The sequence below is a fragment of the Meriones unguiculatus genome, chromosome 6, assembly GCF_030254825.1.
Source record: "Meriones unguiculatus strain TT.TT164.6M chromosome 6, Bangor_MerUng_6.1, whole genome shotgun sequence".
NCBI lineage: Eukaryota > Metazoa > Chordata > Mammalia > Rodentia > Muridae > Meriones > Meriones unguiculatus.
Genome location: NC_083354.1, coordinates 25499585 through 25517257, shown reverse-complemented (window position 1 = coordinate 25517257; position 17673 = coordinate 25499585). Strand labels below are relative to the sequence as shown.

Below are 17673 nucleotides of genomic sequence, written 5' to 3'. Positions count from 1 at the left end.
GGCCTTGTTCATGGTGTCTCTTCACAGCAACAGAACACCGACTATGACATAATGTGTAAACCTGAGGTAGCAGTAATCGCTGAAGATAGGAACCAACATAAAACACTGAGTCAAAAACTGCCCAGAGAAAATATTCCAACAATCTTAGAAACAGAAGCCTGAGCTGGGGTGGTTTTGAGCACAACCAACAACAGTTCCAGAGCTGCTCCAAATAATTATCACCACATTGGTAACACAGTGAAGAAAACAGGAGTGAGGGAAGCACAAACTGACTGGTGCCAGCTGCCATTAACAACACTGAGAAGCCAGCCCCTTTAGGAAGTATGTGATCATACACACAGTTTGGAATTTTTAGATGGCCCACATTTTGGACAGTACCCTGAAGTGTCTTTGATTACAGAATCTCAACCTAGAAGCACACCTGAGTCACACCTGGAGCACTGTAACTTGTAACTGATTAGCACTGTAACTTGTAACTGATATTAGACTGGGGAAGAGGGACAGGAGTGGGTGGTTTAAAAAGCTCCACATAGATATCTGATGCCAGACTAAGAAGTTACTTTATAGACTGGAAATCCAAGGTTTTCAAAGTCTGTATATATTTCACAGGCTGACTTTCATATCCCCAAAGCCACAAAACCTCTGGATTTTAGTTTGGAATATAGAGCCATCAAGATACCATAACTAACTAATTCCAAATATAAATTAGGAAGTTATGTGTTTGCCACTGTTCACCCGACCTTAGCTAATCCTTTCTTATAAAATAATAATTTTACTTAATTAGCAGGACAAAGTGGCTTTGTAATCCCAGGAGGATTGCTGAGTTGCAGGCTAGCCTGGTCTATACAATGAATTCCAGGACAGTCTGGGCTACAGTATGAGACCCTGTCACAAAACAAAACAAAATTCCAATTAACAATAACAAAACTCAACTCCTTAGTGACAACACATAACTGCCATAGGAAATAAGAATGGAAACAAAATTCGAATGTGTTTCTGAGGGTATCTGGGAAGAGAATGGCATGGGAATTCATGAACTAGGTGAGAGAAGGGCTGTCCTCAGTGTGGGAGGGGCAATCCAATTAACTGTGTAGGGGGCTGTGAAGTGGGCAAGAAAGAACAGAAAACACTGAATTCAGCCTCTGGGTCTCAATATTCACACAGCACCCAGGGCTCTCCAGCCATCAGCCCCATCTGGGAACTACATTATTGGCTTCTCTGAGCCGTTAGTCTGGGGCTCAGCCATGCTGCCCTGCTCCTCCAGCTTGCAGGTGGCACACCGTGGGACATCTCAGCCTCCATAAACATGCAAGCCAATGCCTCTATTATTTTTTCTCACCAGTTTTTTTCTATTTTTATCCTCCTGGTTCTTACTTGCTCTAGAGAATCCTGAGTAAGGCACCATCTACACTGCATGCCTTTATCAAATGGCCCATCAGCACCCTCCTACACAGCAATGGGAGCATTAACTGTCTAATAAGCATAAAGTAGCCACAGTGCATCAACCTTCAAATCAAAACTCGCTGGTCAGTACTTTGGAAGGAAACAACAGGAGGTTGCACACGGTGGGCAGAGAGAGAACAGGTCCTTGAGCCAGTAAGGCAGAATTCTGACTTACCAAGTCACTTTAGTCACCTTTAAAATGTGGTAAATGAAAATAATAATTATCTCACATCATTGGGTTAAGTGAGTTTAATCCAATAAAAACTGTCTTAAACTATCTAATATTATATTCAATAAATGCAAGCAATTGTTACTTAAAATAATTTGCACGCTCCCTCTCTTTTGGAGATAATTTTTTAAAAATTATGTTTGTGGATTTCTATTACAACAAGCAAACATACAGAAATCACCTTTGCTATGACAGACTTGATCGTACTCTTATACATTAAAAAAAAAAAGTGAGGCAGAGCTGGGTGCAGTGGTGCATGCCTGTAATCCTAGCACTTGGGAAGGAAGAGGCAGGTGGATCTCTGTGAGTTCTAGGCCAGACTAATCTATAAAGTGAGTGCAGGACAGCTAAGGCTACACAGAGAAACCCTGACTTGAAACAAACAAAAAACAAACAGAAACCAAGAAGTGAGGCAGCCCGGGCTCTCCATCAGCTGAGAGCTGCTCAGCTGCTCCAGGCTGAGGGTTCCAAACTATCCCACAACATCTTGAATATCTTTGCTCCAATGGGCTTCGAAGCAAGGCATGGTCAAGGCAGCTCCTGAAGAATGGTTTTAAGAACCTTTACTATGTTCTTAACGGAAATGTTAGTAATAAAGCAGATCCTGCAGTCAGGGACTGAACCCAGAGCCTCGTGCCTGCTAAGTGAGCTAGTGCTCTCACACGGAGCTGTATGCTCAGCCACGCCCTAGGAAAGACACTTTCAAAAATCCCACTAGAGTCTTTCGAGGACTGGACCTCTAGAAGAATTTGGGGAATGAGTAGGCAGTCCCGCTGAGTCTTCTGCTCTGCCAACATTGCGGCCTGTCCATCTAACCCAGGTCTTCTGCTGGGCTTCACACAGTGTTCAGCATCTATACCCTGCACACCTTCTATGCCATACGGCTCTGGGGATGCATAGCTGTCTCTATTTACACACTGTCCAGTTATGCATTAATAATAAAGACAATTCAGTTACATCTATTAATCACAAATTCTCCAAATCATGACTCATGGATTTGTTCTAGCAGTTTCTTTAGCAAGTCCTCAGGACCTTTTTCAGCGTAAGTAATCTGCAAATAAAGATAATTATTTATGTAACCCTAATCTTTATCTCTCCTTTCCTTGTTGTGCTGGCTAGGACCTCCAGCGTAATGCTAGGCACCGATACTCTAATTTTATTCATAGTGTTAGAAGAGTCAAGGGTTTACCACTAACTATAATATTAACTGAAGTTTTTCTTTCTTTTTGGTAAATGCTTTGGAACACTGAGGCAGTTCCCTTCTTGCTCCATCAATATTTTAATGAGATTTTTTAAAAATCAGGAATAAATGTTAAATTTAGTCAACTGCTTCTGCCGCACCTATAGAGATAAATAAATTTTCAGTTTCTCACAAAAACGAATTATAGATTAACTTTCTAATGTCCAATTAGGAACTTATAAAAATCAAAATAATTGAAAAAAAAGTAGGAAGACTGTTTTCAAGGCTTGCTAAGAAACTATAGTAATTGAGAATGTGGGCAACACAGGAGTCCAGAAATAGATCCACATACCTACCGCCAATCAGCTTTTGAGAAAAAAAAAAAAAAAAATCAAAGAAATTAAATGAGGAAAAAATACTCCTTTAAAGGAACATTGTTGAACAGTTGGTTACCAAGGAGGCAGGAAAAGCAAACCTCTGCACTCCACTTAAGAACTAACGCTCAGGAACTGTGTTACTATGCTCTGCAGTGGTAAGAGTACTTCATGAGTAAAGTTATAGTTAGCTATAAGTGTATTGAATCCCCGTTCTTACTAGCTAGCAGTGTTCATTATAGGAGACTGTACTTAATAAACTGAAATAGAATTTAACTTTACATTCAGTGCCTTAGTTGTACGAGTCACACAGTAAGTGTTCAACAGCCGTGCTGCTGGTGACTGCCATACAACTGTGGAGTTGTTTCAGACTGGTGCACCAGATGGTGCTGTTCTGGGGTCATAACTGTTTGAGTTATCACCCTCATTAATATTAGAATATTTTAATTCAGTCTTTTAAAATTGTAAGGCTAAAAACAACTAAACATTCCATTATAAGCCAGAAAACAAAAGGCTGATTGAAGCCTGATTTTCACTCTATAGTTCTTTACATCATTTAACACCAATCACCGAGTACAGAAGGACATGTCTATATTCTTAGCATGTGGGAAGCTGTCGCAGGAATATTACAAACCTGATGTCACAAACAAGAACAATAACCACAAAATGTGAGAGTTCACTATGTGTCAAGGTACTGCAAGAGGTAGTGAGACCTCCAAGAGAAAAAAGCCAATTGAAGGAGAAGATGCTCAGTGAGGTGCACACAAGATGATGGCAGTCAAGAGACCCTGGAGCTTCTGGGAACCAATGCGTCCCTGGAGTGAGGCAGTAAAAGCAGCTGGAAGGCTTAAGGGATAGAGAACACTCCAGTACTGAGCAAGAAGGGATGGAGAAAATACAATGTATTTTTGCAATGAAAAGGGCCAAATCTGTGTCACACTAGTGAAGCTGGAGACTTTATTCCATTGGTGTCAGGAGTTCAGGGATGAAGGAGTTCAAGGATGAAAGAATCAGATGTGCATCAAAAAGTTAGGCTGCTACCAGGCAAGAGACAAGAAAAGCCAAGAAAGAAATCGTTTATTTAATACATCATTTAGGGCCAAGGTTCTAAATATAAAGATAAGATTTAAGGATTTAAATGAGGGCAATGACAAAAGACAAGACAAATTTGAGAAATGTTTAGGCTGTCAGTTGGCAAAACTAGAGAAGTTTTAAATTCTTGATTCTGATGAAGTAGAGAATGCTTAGTAGTCAGCTTATGCAATCTGAAGCTGGAGGTGAGACCTGCATGAAGATTTGGGGGTTAGTACTAGTTTATGCAGTAACAGTGGTTGTGAAAGGTAGGAGAAGCATGGCATTCCAGAATTCCAGTACTCCCTCCCACTCCAGGGTCTCACTGCATAGCCCTCCCCAGCAGGCTTCTTAACTCACAGTCTACCTCGGCTTCCCCCTGCTGGGATTAAAGGCCACTATGCCCAGCATTCGGAGGCTTCTGAAGGAAGATGGTTGAGGACAGAAGAGAGAGGAGACAATTTCAAGGAGAGATATACTGGAATCAAACGCAGCAAAGCATCCAAGGTAGAAATGCTTTAGACAGAGCAGCGAGAAGGCCACTGTGGTCACTGCCTAAGCACATTCAGGGGAACCATGGAGCTCAAACACTATGTGAGTGGCAGAGGAGGAACACAGAGCAATGCACACTGCTTTTTCTGAGAGCAATAGGACAAACAAGAAACAGAGGTTGTTTTGTGTTTGTTTGCTTGTTCGTTTGTTTGAGACAATGTCTCACTGTTAAGACCTGGCTGGCCTGGAACTCACAGAGTTCCACCTATCTCTGCCTAAGTGCTGGGATTAAAGGCGTGTGCTACCACACCCATCAAGAAGCAGGGTTTTAAGGTATGAGAAAGTCTTAACAGGAGAGTTGTCAGAAAATACCTGAAGAGACAAGTGGGACTAGAAACGTAAGTGAAAGACAGCTCAGGGAATGCTGTTTCTGAGCAGTGCGGCCTCCTGTGCACTCACACCTCAACACCACAATCTGAGAGGGCAGTCAGCTCCTTCACAGTCTCACCTTCTAAATACCATTTCCACTTCAGAGACTATGAAGCACTGACATGACATGCAGTGCTTAAAATCACAGTCCCGGGAGATAGTCACTGGGTTAAGGTACTTGCTGCACAAACCTGACCTGAGGTCAGCCCTTGGACATATGCAAAGGCGGAAGGAGAGAACAGACTCCAAAGTTGTCCTCTGACTTCCACCCCCAACACACTAACACACATACACACTCATACTCTTCTCTCTCTCACACACACAATAAAAATAAACTTTTTTTTTTTTTTAAAGCAAAAGGTTCCTATTTGGCTCCAGGCATCAGACTTGCCCCACCTTGCTTATCCTCCAGCTGATGATCAGATCACTCATTCCTGTGTGTGAGAATCCTTTTTACAGCACACTTTTAATCCCAGCACTCAGAAGGTAGAGGCAGGCAGAGCTTTCTGAAGTCAAGGCCAGCCAGGTCTACAGATGGAGTTCCAAAATACCCAAAGCTACCTACACAGAGAAACCCTGTCTTGAAAACCCCGAAACAACCAACTCAAACCAAACCAAACCAAAAATATAAAAAATAATAATAATCCTTATATGGATTTCTACCACACATCACTACAGCACCTATGAATTTGTACACCTCCCCCCCCTCTTCTCATCTTTTTCTATACTTTAGTTTCTCTGATCTTTTCCCTAGGCATATTCCCTTCCTCTCCTGGGGCTCAACAACAGCGTTTCCTCTTCTCCCACCCCCAACACTGTCCTCTGCATCCCAGAAGAGAGGACGAGGACCCCAGGTGGTGTCTCTTCAGAGTTCCATCTTCCTTCTTCAAGGCACAAGTCACAACTATAACTCATTCATGACTTAGGCCTGTCTTTCCCACCAAACTGTAAACTTTTGGGAGATACAGGGAAGGTGTGGTATTGTGTAATGCTGCGCTTCTATTCCTAGAACTCAGCAGATGCTTCATTTAATTTCCTGAATGAAACAGAACTCAATTTTCTCTTGCCATTTTGGTTGTAAGCCTAGCCTTTTTACCAGTTAAAACATCTCTCCAGCCCACAAAATGCATTTTCTCAATGAAAAGTCTGAATTCTAAATACTATCAAACTTATTTGAGTATTACTGTGCATGGACTTGACTAACGAAACTGTCAGCAGACCTTCCTTACAAGGTTAAGAACAGTTTACAATCAACATAATTGTACACAAGTTCTTGCTTAAAAAATTTCTGAGAACTGACATTTTTGCATAACTTAAAACAGTAATTTAATGATGTAATTTTTAGGAAAAGCTATTTCTTTGCAGGTAACAGAGGTAAACACCTTTAGTCAGCTGCTATGCATGTATGTATGTATGGACGCTTTTTTTTTCGAGGCAGGGTTTCTCTGCGTAGACCAGGCTGGCCTTGAACTTACAGAGATCCGCCTGCTCCTGCCTCCTGAGTGCTTGCATCAAAGGTGTGTGCCACCATACCTGCAATATATTTAATACCGGTAGAATCCGATTAATGCTTCATTCATTCACCTGGCTAACAAGAAAGAGAAAATGGGGGCTGGAGAGATGGCTCAGATGTTAAGAGGACTGGCTGCTCTTCCAGGGGTCCTGAGTTCAATTCCCAGCAACCACGTTGTGGCTCCCATCTATAATGAGATGTGGTGTCCTCTTCTGGCATGCAGGTAGAACATTGTATACATAATAAACAAACAATCTTTAAAAAAAAAAAAAAAGATAAAATGGAACTGCCGTAACACTTTCACTCAGACTAGCAGAATGCAAGGATGCAAAGTAACTGGTTTTACATTTAGGCAGTCTTGCTGCTTAACAGTAGCTGGATGGGTTCCTAGAGACTCCAACCCCAGGCGCTCCTGACATGACTTTCAGGGGTGCTCTAGCTACATACAGGTGCAGAGAATCAAGAGCCTATACAAACAGCCTACTTTGTTGTTAAATCCAGAAACTTCACCTGGCATTTCTCTTTTCCACCACAGCCTACCACATAATATCATGTTTTCCGACTAGTTGAGATCTAATAATGCAAGGCAAGAATAAAGATTGCCAGTCAGGGATAACTTCAGCTGGGCTGTGAAAAGCGAAGAATGCCTCTCTTGCATATTCCTTCCGGTAGATGTCTATTCCTTCTTCTCTTTTCAGGCTCCTCACTTACTTCTTTTCTCTAACTCATGCTGCCTCCATTCTCTGAGATCCACAATGGTGCTTTCATTTTAGCTCTCCTGCCTCAGCCCACTGAGTAGCTGCGGATTTGGGTCTGGACCACCATGCCCAGTTATTTGCGTTTTCAAAAGGATCCTGTTAGTGCAGGGAAAAAAAAACTCCAGGGAACTACCGCCGGTGTTCTGCTTATCAGGAGTAGTGGGGCCTGCTAGTCTACAGCTGTTCTGCTACAGAACAGGGTGGAAAACGGATAGGAGCTGTGTTGCAGAGGAGCTTTGAGGAAGTTGGCCTTTAGCGTCATAGTTCTTCCCACCGAACGTTAATGACAAATCTGAGAATGGGCTGCTATTATTAATCCATTTTAAGAGCTTCAAGTGCAGGGTGTGGTGGTTCAGTCTGTAATCCCAGAGTTGATGCAGGAGGATCACAGCAAGTTTGAAACCAGCCTAAGCTAGAGTCAAGGCTAGTCCCTGAGTATAATAGGCTGCTTCCTAAGTACCAGAACCCACACCTCTAAGCTCTCCTACAAAGAGCAACATCCCACTGAAGAGAATCAAAGAAAAACTTAGACCACCGCTTTAGAACAGACATTGATGTGAAAAACTTGAAGCCAGGAAGTTCATTTGCAGACTTTACTTACATTTCAATTTTAATAAAGATGAAACACCCAAGGGGGAGCTGTGTGAGTTACAAACCTATCATTACAGACAAGGATAAGACACGAAGGGATGAAGAAGTGTGTTCAACATAACACATTTATTTCTGCTAACCCAACGACTTCTTCTACTTTAGGAAAGCAATGGGATAGCCATCATTTAATTCTGTGTATTTCTCCTGGATCTAAGACATTCTTAAAAATCAAAATGAAGTTCTTGGAATTCACACTAAGATTTCCTTTCCATCTTCTAAAGTTCCTTAAATATTGGTTGTATGAAGTTGTAATAAAATACTGTGTCTAAGAAGTAACTTTACAAAATAAATATTAAGATCTGTAACAGATCACCAAATATAGTTCATGGCAAAGACATTAAAACTACTCTTAGGTTTTAATTACAAGCTCACAATACTAAGTTCTTGGAGTTTTTAATTCTCTACAACAGGCTCTGGTAAAAAACAAAACAAACAAACAAAAAACTCCCATTTAAACTTGAGTTGAGGGGGGAAAAAAACTACTACTCTACCCTTAACAAGATAGCTTAGCTGCATATATGAAGTAAGTTTATCATACGTACTTAAAGCTCTAGAATGATCCGGATTCCTTATTCCCTTTGCTCGTAACCTCTGAAGAAGAACTGTTGAGGACAACTGTTTTACAAGATATACTGCCATGGAATAGGTCTGGAAAAAAAAAAGATGTAGAAAACCAATCACATATTTAAGTAAACAGCATATCTATTTAACCCACAGTGACAGGGAAAGAGAACTAACACTTGTCACGGCACCTACTGTGCCAAGCAAGTACTCCTAAGTATTTTGGTGAAACTGATTAGACTGATAGGTTGCTGAGTGGCTATAAACCTGTGTGTGTGTGTGTGTGTGTGTGTGTGTGTGTGTGTGTGTGTGTGTGTGTAAGGAAACTGAGGTAGAGAAGTAAAGAGACTAGCCTAACAGCACTCAAGTGTCAAGCTGAGAACTTCAATACAGGGCTGCTACGCTCTACGGCACTGAGTGCTTGAAGTTAATAGATTTACAGTTCTCTACATGAAAGAACACTAATAAGGCTAAATATAAACAAAGGCTGTTAAGATATTAAAGGTATCATAAACTGTACTTAGCAGGCAACCCACACTCTAAAAAATACCAGCTTCTAAATATTACCACTGAGATGGGTTTCTAGTTTACATATTTAGTGCCGCCAGATCCTGAAGACACTTGACCTGAGCTCACATCAAGCAGTGAACAGTAAGAAGGCCGCATGGAGAAGCTCTGGCTTGAAGACAAGCAGGACACCCAATGCCTACAGGGCTAGCTGAGAAGGGAGTGAGAGAAACAACGAGCAAGACAAGCGGAGTGAAGGGTGCATGCCTGAGAAAGAGCAAGAAAAAAGGGCCAAGGCTATGAGGAAAGGAAAGGGAAAGGTTTGAATGAGAAGGATCCTTTTCTGTTTGGTGCTGGGATTAAGCAGATCAAGACACTTGAAAAGAAGTGAGAAAACAGACTTCCTTATAGCAACAGTTTTCAATGCACTCTTGATATCTCCTACAGACTTCATTTCACCTTTGCCTATGGCCTATAGAGGGGGAAACAGGTACTACTCTATTTTGAAGGGCTAATGAAACTGAGGCACAGATTATACAATATGCTTATGATCATGTGACTGCTTGGATGGCTTAGGCAGTAGAAACCAAGAAGAAAGGCCAAGGATACCAAGAGGCAGTACCAAATGAACAAGAACCATGAAGTTCCACTAATTCTCCTTCTATACAACAGAGTTTATTAGAACCTTCAGGCCTACCCCCATGACCATTCCAATCCATCCGTCACCCACCTACCCACCTACCCACTCACACATCCATCCATCCATGCATCCATCCACCCATCCATGCATCCAGCAGTGTTAGGAACTGAAGTAAGGAGCTCACATGGTAAGAAGGCACTGCCACTGAGCAGTTTTCCCAGCATTAGTTTTATATTTTAAGTACATATCTGCCTCTTAGCAACAAAAGGAAATATCCCCCACAGAAACCCCCAAAGGTTATATTTTCTGAAGTTCAGAAACCTGTGTTCTCATATATATGCTGCATATTTTCTGGGGGGAAAAAAACTGAAGTAGCAAACAACAAGTTTACTTTCATCAGTATATTTCAGTGTTTTAATAAGGAACAAGTAAGTTTTCAACGTCCCTACATTTTAAAGGACACACTAACTAATCTAATACAGAAGTAGTAAGTGTCCTTCAGGGGGACTCCAAACCCTGTTCACACACAGAAACTGAGGAGAGGCTAATCAACACTGAGATCTGGACCTACAGCTTCAACCTTCAAACCTGGAACTACCCCAGGGTTTCTATTAGTATTTGTGATGAAACTAAGCAACATACATACATACATACATACATACATACATAAGTAAAGTGAATGAAAATTAAAAAAAAAAAAGAAGTATGCGTGCTCTAGTTGAAACAAGTAACCAGAGAAGAAAACAAAAGCTGCAAGAATGCTAGGAATGAAATTCCACTTATACTGTTGTGTCACAAGGAGCCACTGCACACAAAGATCCTCCAAAACAACAGTGGCTGCGGCCCCTCAAGGCACTATCTAGGCCCAACCTTTTTTTTTTAATTAATTACAGTTTATTCACTTTGTATCCCCCCTGTATCTCCCTTTCTCCTCCCCAACCCTACCCTTTCTTCCCCACCTGTGCCCCTCCCCTAGTCCACTGACAAGGGAGGTCCTCCTCCCCTTCCCTCTGATCCTAGTCTATAGGCCCAACCTTTTATATATCATCTCGCGCTGTTAATTTTGTCTGTAATTTCCCCCAAAGTTTGTAAAATTGTTTGGGCTCATAAGATACTTTCTTCACAATCAAAACAACATCTAGCCCTTCTGTCCTCCTTTACAGTAGTGTCCAAATGGTTCCTCCACTCATAGTGAAAGTTTAGTAAGTGGTAAATAATATAGAATGCCAGAGTAGAACAAGAAGTTACAATACGTTTCTCTCCTTCAGGAACTGGTGGCGTCTACTTATTTTTCTGAAAGACAAACTTCTTCGTCCTTTTTGCCTCCTCTTCTCCGACCTCCCTTCTCTTTGGACAAGGGTTTCAAAAGGGCTTCCAGTAAATCAGGCAATCCTTCTACTAAGATAATCACAGCCTTGTTTTTACTTTTTACTTTGAGACAGAGTCTCACTTAGTTACACAGGCTAACCTAGAACCAATCAGGCAGGTTTTAATCTTAAAATTCTCTTGTCTCACCCCCTGAGTAGCATGAACTACAGCCCTGCTTCCCCAGGCCAGGCTATGTACTATCTATCTATAACAGAGTGAGACATTTCACACAAACTCTTCAGAGGAGCCTCATAAGCTCAATAAAACTTGTTAAAAAAATTTAAACTTAATGTAGTAATTATCATCTGAGATTTACAAAAATAATTTCATTTCTTTCCCATGCATGGGAAGGAATTTATGAACTGAATTACATTCCTAGCTCTCAAAGTCCATTTCTAGTAAATTATTTTTGTAAAAGAAATATTATAAATACACCATTAATGGAATTAAGTTCTAAACTTAATAGTGGGGCTGGGCATGATGGCACATACTTTTTCTTGGTGGGGTGCAGGGTTGAGACAGGGTTTCTCTTTGTAGCTTTGGCTGTCCTGGACTTGCTTTGTAGACTAGCAAAGCAAGTAGACTAGGCTGGTTTCAAACTCACAAATATCCGCCTGGATGGCACATACTTTTAATCCCAGCACCCAGGAAGCAGAAGCAGGTGGATCTCTGTGAGTTCCAAGCAGCCTGGCTTACATGAATTGCAGGCCAGCAAAACTACATAGTGAGTTCCTTCCTCAAAACAAAACAACCAAGCAAGCAAACCCAGAACTCTCATAGTGGGACTCAGAGGTTATGAGCATTTGAAGAACAGAGTTTGGTTAACAAAGGTTTGTAACTAGTGGTGGAGACAGAAGAATTGCTGGGGGCTTGCTGGCTTCTAGGCTAGGTCAGACTACCCTGTCTCAGGGGCACATCAAAGAGCGACAGAAGAGGATGTTGATGCAGTCTCTGGCTTCTGTTTGTGCGTATGTTCACAACACGTGCAAGCATGTGCGCATGCTCACAGGCCATTCTAATACTAAATATTGTAACGGCAGGAGTATTCCTAACCAGAAATAAGCAAGGGTGTTCACTAGCACCCATGTTATGTTTAAGAAGTTCCAGCTAGTAGAAGAAATAAATGAGGCATATGTTATGCATTAACAAACAAATGGCAATGGCAATTTCAAACTAAATTCTACCTTCTTGGAAAGACTAAGAAGTCAACTAAAGCCAATATATGGACTAAAGTAGGAAATATGCACAAACAAGAAGCTTCCAAATAAGGCAAAAAAAAAAAAAAAGATAACCCTAGAAATGTAACAGAGCGAAAGATGCACTAGAAATCCTAATAATGAAAAACACAGGAATTAAAAAGGATGCAGGACTTACAAAGACAGCTATTAAACCTATTCAATTACTGAGGAACAGCAAGGGGATTCTGAGCAAACAGAGAAATGTAGTTCCTGACACCTATAACACTACCTATTACTATTAAAATCCTCCCTGTCTCCCTATTCATCTGTGACACTAAAGAAATCTTACTGAGTCTGAGAAAGACCTAGAGGTAGAGTGAGAATGCGTGTGGTTAAGAAATTCTACAGTGCATGTGGCAAAAGAAATATGAAGGTTCACTGTGCCTCATGCTAATAACTTTACCAGCTCTCCCCCAAGTCCTTCTCTGTAACTTCTCTCCGAGCTTAACTCGTATTTCCTACCTCACAAACTGGAGAAATCACCCAGACAGAACTTACCTCTCCAGTCCCTCTAGTTGTTTTACCATCCTATTAAAGAAGCTGTCCTTCCTAGCTATCTTGAGCTACCTTAAAGGATGCAATTCACTGCTGATTATTCCTCTTTCCTCTGAATGATCCTGCCACCATCCAGACACATTAAAAATTCTTTCTTTAAGACAAGGAACTTTCAATCTCACAGTCCCTCCGGCTCATCTTCTCCCCTGAGTGACGAACTTATAATTCACTATGCCTACAGCTTACCTCCAGCTTATCACAACTGAACACTTCTTGCTAATGCCACCAGTGTGCTCTCCATTCAAACAGTTACTTTGTATCCGTAAGTTCATTTGTGTGTGCATGTAAAGGGAAGACACTTACACTGGGTGTTCCTCAGTCACTCTAGGCTAAGGCCCCCATGAACACTTCTGTAATAGCTGGCTCCTAAGAGGTGACTGCTGTATAATTTTTGGCATCTACCCCAACTACTGAACCACTCTAACTAGTGACTTTGCACTAATGGAAACGTGTAAGCTTTCTGCTCATCTCTGATGTTTCCTACAAAGCCCTGAAAGGTCCCTGATGCTATTTCCACACTGCTCTTCAGTCAGTGTAGGGCTGTCAGATGCTTGGGAAGGACGCGGCTCATCCCTGCACCACACTGCTTGGTTTCCTCTGCTCCCCATCTTCCTCCCAGCGAAGCCCTTCCCTGGTCCAACTCCCCTTTCAAGTACTTGACTACACTAAGGTCACCAGCCAGTCCCACGTTACAGCACGGAAACAGATGAACATTCCTTTGTGTGTACGCACGAAGGCCCCAGATCTCAGGCCCCAGGAAAACGAGGATTTGTCCTCTCTACAGTGTATTATGCAGGGTATAACACAGTCAATGTCTTTTAGCCCATGGATAGTAGGGTTAACATTAAAAAGCTACAATCATTTTTAAACAATTTAAAAGATTATCCTAGAAAACAAATGTTACAATAAGAAACAGTATAGAAAAAGTTCAGAAACTGGAGCAGAATATTAACAATTATGTACATAACAAGGGTGGCTTCAGAATTACCATTTACTTAGTGGTATCAGAGCTGGGTTGACTAACAAGTGAAAATAATATTCTTATACAACATATGGATTAAATATTTAAAAATAAAACAAAAAGAACTTCATAGTCTAGTAGTCTAGCTTATTAACATCAGCTTGGGAAGCATGGACAGACTGAACATTATGGGAAGGGGAAAGACTACAAAGCAAAAAAAAAAAAAAAAAAAAAACCACCTGGTTAATATTTGGTACTATGAAAATTTATACCTACATATAAATAATCACATAAATAAAAAGCTAACAAACTAGAGACAAATATTTACAGGATGTAACAAAGGGTGAATTCTCAACATATTAAACCTAGTAAGAAAAGAAAAGAACCAAAGAAAAATGGATATGGGTGCAGATTTAAAATGTAAACAGTTAAAAACACCAAATATGTTCACTCTTCTCAAGAAGAAAAGGGGTACTAAATGCTAAAGAATTTTTAAAAGATAATAGTGTTTGCAGGCATACAAATAAACACTATAAATCACAGAACATATTTGTACATCTTTGGTGAAAGCCATCTGTCAACACATACAAAATTGCTAAAAATTCCTCATGCTCTTTGGCTCAAAAATTCTACTTCTGAAAATTTACTATAAGGATATCATCATTCACGTATACAAAGCTACAGCTGCCAGGACAGTACTAAGTATTCAATGTCAGAAACTAGGTTAAACAGTGGCATGTTCTTATAACCATGTTGATACAGCCATTTAAAATGCTGCAAAAGAATATATAATGACATAGGAAGACACATGATAAATTACTGACTGAAAAACCAATGAAGACTACATGATTCACTTAAGACTCACTGTGAGACGAAAGTCCTTTTCTGCTCATTTATAGTATAATTCACATATAAGCTCAGGTAGCCATGGTGGTGAACACTTTATGACAGGAAAATAGCTACAAACTAAAGCTTACTTACTCTTCCGATTTCTGCAGTCCAAGAAACAACAATGGTATTTGGTACTGTGGTGGACAATCGGACAAGTGAGGTGATATTAATTGGTCGGCTAGGTCGCTTTGGTTCCACGCCATTTTTAGTAGGTGGAAGGTAACCCTAAGGGGAAAAAAAAATATTTCTACTATTTCCACAATTGTTTCCATTTCTTAAAAAAAAAAAAAAAAAAAAAAAAATTCACAAAGTACAGGCTAGAAAGAAATGTTTTCATTAAAAAGTAGGGACACAAACAACGCTTGTGAGTTACCTACGCAATGATCTCTCTAAACAACCTACCAGGTTCATTTTAAGCCTGAGAAAAATAGCTGTGACAGAAATTCAAATTCTCTTAAATAAAGAATGAGAATGTGTTCACAATGGATTAAGGAGGTACGCAGGAACATTCTGAGGGAAACCAACACTGCTCTCACCTCATCCCAGCTAAGGTACAGCAGCACCCCACACTCTGCTCTACCTTAGGCTCACAGACTTACAGCAATATAGCTACGACTGACATACATCTCCCTAAAACACAGCAAAACACTCACGGGCAGCTCAAAATGCTAGAATTTTCTCTCTATGGTTCATACCAAAACTACTATCTAGAGTCAGCAGGTCTCACCTAATCACATACAATAACATACAGACACACATACAAAATGTCTTCTTCCTGTGATAGACCTTGGCTGAACCCAAGGTCTTTTCAATACTAAGCAAGCACTCTACCACTAGCAGGCATCCTTAGTCCCCAAAATGATAATTAAAACTATCTAAGATGACTTATGTAATAGTCACATAGGTAATGTAATTCAAAATTGCTTTTACAACTTACTGGAAGGCTGCAAGGTTTTGTATTCACTTTCACACAAAGGTTGGGAGGGAAGTGATCTTCTTGTGGACAACTGGTTTCTGATAAACAAAACCTAAATGGTAAAGATCAAATTTAATTTCCTTTATTAAAAGATAACCTCTAACATTTTTTATTTGATAGCTAACTTGAAGGATGATCAATTTTAAAACAGAAAAAGAACAAACAATAAAAACAGTACTTTTACATGAAGAATAAGCATATGAAACAGGCTTTTACAGCAAGGTTGGCCTCTGAACAGAGGTCTGAACCATACAGGCCCTGTGCTGTGTGCGCACACATGTGCATAAACTTGTGACGCCTTTAAACACCCTGGAATGCCAAGAACAGTGGCGCATGCCTGTGGTCCCAGCCCTCTGTGAATTCAAGGCCAGCCTGCTCTACAAAGCAAGTCCAGGACAGCCAAGGCTACACAGAGAAACCCTGTCTCCAAAAATTAAAAAAAAAAAAAAAGGAAGAAAAACAAGTTAGTCTAGATGTTGAAAACATTAAAAATTTAGATAGCTTATCAATACATAAACTATGTGTAGATAATAGTGTTCCAAGTTACCACAAAATACGTATATGACTTAAATGTTGAAAGCCCATCAAACTTTTGCACATAGACAATCACACCTGGTGCCATCCTCAATCAAAGGAAACAAAACACAGCTGAGATATTAAGTCACAATTGCACAAAACTGTATTCCACATTCTGCTGCTGGAGGGACAGATGCCTCCTGTTTCTGTGCAACTGGAACAGACCTTATGCATGTGCTGGGGACAGGAAGTAATAAGGAATTAACAATAAACTATTTATTTCTCAGTGTCTGTAGGAGCGCACAGAGTGAGGACAAGAATCTCAGAGCTGCGCCCTGTCTCTAAAACAGTGAGTTTTAAGTGCTAAGAACGGCCACTTCGCACTGCTGGGATCCAGGCATCTTTTCAACCCAGTCCTTCAATCCTGTAATCAGTCAGTCAGAGCAAAAAGAGCCGCAGGTGGCTCTCATTCATTTTCACCAAACGTAGCACATATAGATCATGTCCTAACTGGTCAACTATTCTATCCATGGTTAGGTTTGGGAGGAGAGTCCAAAGTTACACGTGGCTGGGCTCAGTGACCACACCTTCAGTCCTAGCACCACAGAAGCAGAAGTAGAGGGATCTCTGTGAGTTCCAGACCAGCCAGGGTTATGTAGCACCCTTTCTTGAACAACCAAAAGATTAAATGTGGATTTATGACAAGGAGTGTGAGTTTTCTTACTTAACTCTTTCTGTCTCTGCTAAACCACTTAAGATCAACAGCACATAATTCCATCAAGCATCTGGATTAGCAGTTGTAACTACCAACCTACAGGAGTGTTCATGATGACTTCAGAATTTATTTAACTATCTTATGAGAAGGCAGCTTTCTCAAATTTTATTAGCAGGTGTTAAAAGGTTATTTTTTTCAGCTTTTAATTTTTTGAAATTATGATTACATCATGTCTCCATTTTCCTCCTTTTAACCTCTTCTAGGATTCCCTCCCTTCTCTTACTCTTTTAAATTCATGACCTCTCTCTCTTCAATTGTTGAGTGTGCATATTTCTAAATATATAACTACAACATGCTCAATCCATATAATGTTACTTGTATACATATGTCTTCAATGCTGATCATTTGGTATTGGGTAACTAACTGCTGTGCTCTTCCCTGAAAAAGAGTTTTTTTTTCCTCAGTATTCCTTAGTTACCTGTAGTTCTTTGTCTATGACTGAGGAAGCCTCATGAAGGTTCTGTAGTTGAATAAACTTAAAAAAAAAACCTGTATCAAAACAATTAAAGCTTCTATATCAAAGATTTTCCCAGAGCTTCAAACAA

The 17673-nt window shown here is 40.4% G+C and overlaps 1 protein-coding gene across 2 annotated transcripts in view; it reads right to left on the bottom strand.

The window, feature by feature from the left end:
- Pias1 (protein inhibitor of activated STAT 1) overlaps positions 1-17673 on the bottom strand; it is a 109437-nt gene that overhangs the window by 23799 nt on the left and 67965 nt on the right. For both annotated transcript variants that reach the window (XM_021640470.2, XM_021640472.2), the window contains exons 5-7: positions 15799-15889; positions 14952-15086; positions 8683-8788 (exon numbers count right to left, since the gene is read on the bottom strand). In XM_021640470.2, the coding sequence (XP_021496145.1) occupies positions 8683-8788; positions 14952-15086; positions 15799-15889 (332 nt within the window). The remainder of the gene's footprint in view (positions 1-8682; positions 8789-14951; positions 15087-15798; positions 15890-17673) is intronic.